This window comes from Acinonyx jubatus, chromosome D1 (assembly GCF_027475565.1).
Source record: "Acinonyx jubatus isolate Ajub_Pintada_27869175 chromosome D1, VMU_Ajub_asm_v1.0, whole genome shotgun sequence".
Classification (NCBI taxonomy): Eukaryota; Metazoa; Chordata; class Mammalia; order Carnivora; family Felidae; genus Acinonyx; species Acinonyx jubatus.
The window spans coordinates 28,397,498-28,403,497 of NC_069390.1; the positions used below are offsets into that span (position 1 = coordinate 28,397,498).

At 43.9% G+C, this 6,000-nt stretch overlaps 1 protein-coding gene across 6 annotated transcripts in view; it reads left to right on the forward strand.

Annotated features, from left to right (window-relative positions):
* WT1 (WT1 transcription factor) overlaps positions 1 to 5,706 on the forward strand; it is a 48,845-nt gene extending 43,139 nt beyond the window's left edge. For 5 of the 6 annotated variants that reach the window (XM_027072940.2, XM_027072942.2, XM_053203328.1 and 2 more), the window contains 3 exons: positions 1,118 to 1,207; positions 1,804 to 1,896; positions 4,328 to 5,706. In XM_027072940.2, the coding sequence (XP_026928741.1) occupies positions 1,118 to 1,207; positions 1,804 to 1,896; positions 4,328 to 4,449 (305 nt within the window). In that variant the 3' untranslated portion in view covers positions 4,450 to 5,706. The remainder of the gene's footprint in view (positions 1 to 1,117; positions 1,208 to 1,803; positions 1,897 to 4,327) is intronic. The other variant, XM_027072941.2, reaches the window with a different exon arrangement.
* Positions 5,707 to 6,000: the final 294 nt, after the last annotated feature.

Sequence of the window (6,000 nt, forward strand, 5' to 3'; positions counted from 1 at the left end):
TACGGCAGACTTTTTGATGGGTGGGAACGTGGATGGAGATAGGGACAAATGGCGGTTGGGGTCAGCAAAGTGCAAGGCAGATTTGGGGAAGGGTGAGCTTTGGGATAGCAGGAATGCAGACTAATCAGGGGGAATAGAGGAAGTTATGAGGCCTGAAAGGCAACTAAGGACTGCCCTGCAACAGAAAGACTGAGTGGTCCTGGGATAGCTTGCTCTCCATCCCAGAACACTGGTGACTCAGAATTCTCATAAGAAGGTGGGAAGGCCCAAGGTCGCTCAGTGCACTCATGGGGCTTAGTTCCCAGTATTTGGCTGAACTTTCTCTAGCAAGGACAGGGGTGGGGCTTCTGCATTCTGAGGCAGAAGGTTGTGTAATCCCACTACTGATGTCTCTCGGATGAAGGGATACCAGAATCTTTCTAAATACTTTGGCTCCTGGTTTAACTTGGGTGTCTCACAACCATGGGGCTTTTTGTGCTTGACTCAGGAATGAGAAGTCAGTAGTGGAGAGCACCAAATCTTTAGGCCATAAAACATAAAACACTTATTTCATGAGGCCAGCTCCAAGGCATATCCATTCCAGAATTCTGCCTCCAACTCAGTTTAGGAGTTAACACTTTTTTGGTTTATTATTGATCTAAAGATTCTCTACCAGTATTTAATTTAATTTTTATTTTTATTTATTTATTTTTATTTTTTTTTTTAGCAGTGCTCTGGGCTAAGCTCTTTATGTGGATGGTCTTGTTTAATCTGCTCATAAATCCTTTGAAGCTGTCAGATTATCAGCCCCATTTCTCAATAAGGAAATAGCCCCTCACCCAGAGCTTTAAGTGTCCGAGCTGGATGTGACCCTAGTGTCAGACTTCAGAACCTGAGCTCCTGTCCACTTGTAACTTGCAGGTTAGGGACCATCCTCAATCAACCAGTTCCCCATTCTACACCCAGCTTAGTACAGGTGGGCCTTTAGCTTCACATTGCCGTTGGCCTCACCACCCTAGCAAGGTCCATCAAGTGCCTTAGGCATTTTGGGATCCCTTCAGTCCCCTGAGGAGAAGTAGCCTTTAATGACATCCCATCTCCAGTGTCATTTTCAAATGGAATGTGTGTCTTCCCCAAGGTGAGAAACCATACCAATGTGACTTCAAGGACTGTGAGCGAAGGTTTTCTCGTTCAGACCAGCTCAAAAGACACCAAAGGAGACACACAGGTTTGTAGGCTCACTTCTCCTTGCTGGTAGTATGTTCTGGGTTGCAGCTGCTTTTGTGATTCTCTTTGTTGTTGAATATGGATGGGAGAGGGTTAGCCATTTGTTTAGTTTTTCCAATAATTTCCTCCCCCTCAAATATCTGGGGATTTTCCTGTTCTTAAAAAAAAAAAAGAAAGAAAGAAAAGGAAACATCCCACATTTCTCCAGCAAACCGCGGAACAGTGGGATCCCACCAGCCATCTGCTGATGACACGTTGAGCAGCAGTAAAGAGCAGGGTGGTGGAGAGCATAATCCAATTTATAGTGTGTGATTCACTTTTTCAGTCTCGGACACAGCTGGGACGTTGGTGAGAAGCTGGACGTTTGTGGTTAAGGACTAGTTGTTCCCAAAACACAAGCAGGTCTTCAAGGATTACTGTTGCAGAATCAGGTGGTTTCATGCTAGGCCTGGGGACCTGGGGAAATCTGAGGGTGAGACAGACATCACAGGTGGCTGGAAATGCCTGGCTCTTCGGGCCACCAGGAAGCAGGCCTTGTGGGCCTCGTTATGCTCCCACATTGTTAGGGCTGCGGCTAGACCTTCTCTGTCCATTTAGGTGTGAAACCATTCCAGTGTAAAACTTGTCAGCGAAAGTTCTCCCGGTCTGACCACCTGAAGACCCACACCAGGACTCATACAGGTAAAACAAGTGCGTAAACTTTTCTTCACATTTATTTTTCATTATTTTTTTTAAAAAAATACTGTTGAATGAAGTTGTTTGTGATGATAGATTGGAAAAGTCTAGTGGAGAAGTTCTGATCAGGTTTAGACTCAGTTGAGAGGAAGAACAATGCATGGCTGTCTTTAAATAATAACATTGTTTCAGAAGAGGTGGGGTGGGAACTACTAGCAAAAGGGAGATGTGAAAAGAACTTATTACTGAGCGTCCAGAACAAAAGGAAGAGTTGAAGTAGCCCAGTTTTCTGTCACATCACATTGCATTACTCAGTTTGATAGGATAATCAACTTTACAGAAAAACAGCAGAAATTCCTCCAAGCCAGATATTTATTCTTTGGAGAGCTCACATTTCATGACACAATTTTCAGAGACCTGAATCCTTGCTGTGCTAAAAGTTAATGTCCCAGGAGCAGTCATGGTTTCTGCCAGACTTGTATCAGCATATGGCTACTATTTCCTTTCTACTGGTATAGACATTTATTCCCTGGCTGCTGAAAGTTTTTGCTTTTCCAGAAGACTGGTGTGATTCATAATGAAAATAGCTCCATCTTTGTTATGTATTTTCTAACTTTGGGAGGAGGGCCAAGGCTTAGGGTTATCTCACTGTATTTTTGCAACACCCTTGTAAGAAGAGGAGAGTAGGCATGTTTTATCCCCATTTTCCAGATCAGGAGACTGAGGCACATAGTCATGAAATGACTTGTTTACAGTCCCAAAGCTAGTAAGTAGCAAACCCAATTCTGTCTGCTCCCAGTCCCACAATATCCCACAGCCTTCTTTGTTGGAGAAAGAGCATGGGTTCATCTCACAGCCTAGGGAATATAGAAATCAGGAAGAGAGTCAATGTCAGCAAAGCTGAATGCCACTGAGAGACAGAGGAGAGTGACTGACCAACAAGAGAAAGGGTTGGGATGTGTCTATTAGGAGATAACCTTTGACAGTCTGGCTGGAGGTCAGGTGGAGGGGCAGGAGCTAGATCAGGAAGAGCAGAGGAACAGTGAGTGGGAGGCGAAGGAAAACGTGAGATCATGAGTCCCAGATTCTCAGCCCAAATAGGCTGCATTTACAGAGTCAAGGCATCTGTGCCCCGAGTTGGTGGGATGGGCATAATTTTTGCCCTACTCAGGTGCCTTTGGTATTGCTTCTTTTAGTCCCAAGCTCATAATTTGGTGAGAAACTTATCGTCCCTTGTACCCTGCCCCTTCTGCCCCACTTCCCCATTCCATCCACTGAACCCTGTGCATATCTGCATGTGTGCAAAATGACCTGTGTCTCTGGCAGACTGTTTCACCCTGTATTTGATCAGCCCCCAGTCCTGACGCTGGGACAGTGCCTCCCCTGGGACATTTCTTGGTGCTTGTCCCAAACAACAGTTCTCATAGGAGAGGCAAACTGGAAAGATCTCCCTAGTGGACCAGAGATAGGCTTCTGTAGTATTTTTACTTAGGATAAAGCCACAGCTCTATTTCCATTATGGCCAGGTCTGGGAGGTGGGATACTGCAAAGTGCATGAACCTTGGAATAGACAGACCTGGATTTAAGTCCTGCTTGGGGCTGCCCTCACCAGATGTCCAGCTTCATATCTAGAGTGGGGATACCGATGCTTCTGTTACAGGGCTGTTGCAAGGAATACATGAAATAATGTATATAGATGATGCCTAGCACAAGGCTGGGCATATTTAATTTAAGGCCCTCATTATCCTCCCTATCCAGAATGGAGCTTGGAAGGAACTTCTGAGAGCTCCTTAGATGGAAAAGTCTCAATCTTTTGGCAATCTTGTTAAGAATCTTAAAACTATGATAGGGATTATACTCTGAGTAACACTTTAATGTTAAAGAAGCAAATATCCTGCAAACTGGTGTCAGGGATTTATTTTAAAATATCCAGCCCATTCAGAATATCTACACAGACAGACACAGTAAAGTTACAGTCATAGCTCTGTTATTGGATGGCAATCGATCCGTTAGTATCCAGAGTAATGATCCTGAGCCCCTGCAGCCCAGATGAGCTCAATTCCCTGAAGAGGCAGTGGAGGGGAAGCATTTACACAATTCCCAAAATGGCCTAATAGCAGAGGCCGAAACAAATGTTTCTCCCCCTTGATGACATATGAATTGCCCAGACACTTTCATTAACAAGACTCATTCCTTCTCTGCCATTTCCCCAGTCTTCTGACTGAATAATATTTTATAATTTTTACAGTTTTTTAATCCTTAAGGGCCCAGAGGTGCTGCCGTTTCAAGGCTGCCTATGAAATGAGCCCGATTTGTTAGCCTAGGGAAAGAGCTAGAGGGAATCGGGAGTGGGTGTCTTGGGATAATTTAACTCGGGACTTTGATAGTTGAACTTGTGCCCAGTCTCTCCGCTGCAAGTGTCTCTGACTGGCAATTGTGTCAACAGGTGAAAAGCCCTTCAGCTGTCGGTGGCCCAGTTGTCAGAAAAAGTTTGCCCGGTCAGACGAACTAGTCCGCCATCACAACATGCACCAGAGAAACATGACCAAACTCCAGCTGGCGCTTTGAGGGGTCCAACCCGGGGACAGTTCTGTGGCCCAGGCAGGACAGTGTGTGAACTGCTTTCCAATCTGACTTTAAAGTTCCTCCACACTCACCTCTCTAAGAAGGAAATGGCAGGTGATCTTCATCCAGCTTCCAAGACAAGATGCCTGTACCACTGGATCCTACCAGGTTTGCCCGGAGGAGTTGGGCTCTGCTTTGCCTGCTTTTAGTCAGCTCGAAGGCCCTGGAGAAGTGGCTAACAATGTCCAGTTAGTTAAAAGCCCATCTCTGCCATTTGGTCTGGATTTTCACTGTAAGAAGAGCCATTGTTGATAATGTCCCCCCGCCCTCTTCTTCTCCTTTTACGCTCTTTTCACTAGGAATGGAGTCATTGTACCATTTTCCATCATAGAATATTTATAGGCCAGGGCATGTGTATGTGTCTGCTAATGTAAACTTTGTCATGGTTTCCATTTACTAACAGCAAGAAATAAATCAGAGAGCAAGGCACCGGGGGTGAGTCCCGTCCGACATTCCGGAGGTTAGGCAGGCCACTAACCTGGAAGGCAGGATGTAGGACTACCATGCAACTTTAAAAATTTCGTGTGTTTCAAGCAGCTGAAAAAAAGAATCCGAACTAACCAGTACCTCTGTAGAGAAACCTAAAAGAATTTTTCCATTCAGTTAATACAATGTTAACATTAGCACAATGCTGTTAAGAGACTGTGCTTGAAGATCTGAGATTTTGGTTTTGTTTATTTTTGACTTTTTTGAGTGGTAATCCTATGCATCTTCAGAGATGTACATATTTCCTCACACAAAAAAAGTGGAATTCATTATTATCATTTGGGGTGTCCTTTGAGTGTACCGACCACGCTGGTTATGTGGCTTCAAGTTGTAAAAATTAAAGGGACTCTGAAAGAAAATAGGGCTGGTCCAGGATCTCCACTGATAACTTTGAGTCTACCAGTGTATGTGAAAAAAATGAGACTGGTGTGAGGAAATCCATTGTTTAAAGGTGGTTGGGTGTGTGTATGTGTGCGTGTGTGTGTGTGCAAACGAGGGTGTTTGTTATTTACTGTTGCTTGAACTTATTGTGTAAATAAAAATACTGATAATGATTTGCTCTTTGACAACTGAAGTTAGGAAATGTATAAATGTTAGATGCATCACTGTTTTGGTGTTGATCTTACAACGTATCAATGATAACACTAAAAATGTAACCTGCATTTTTCACTTCGCTCTCAATTAATTAAAGTCTATTCGAAAGGAAAGTGGCAAGATTGTATCGGCTGTATTGTGTTCAAAGCTTAAGGACAGTTGAGACGGTCTTAAACAGGTAAGAAGATGCTACTGACATGGACAATCACGAGCACTAGTGTAGTCTATCCTGGTCCTGACTATTATCTGTTTCTCTCTGTCAAACCTCAGGAAGCAATTATCCATTCTGGAAGCAGCCAGCACCATAAAGTGATCATGCTCAAGCTGCAGTCAGATAGGTTTGTGGATGGCATGGTCGGAAGTGTGTTTGAGGGTTTATTTTAATCAGGCTATTATTATATCACTTTTTATTCC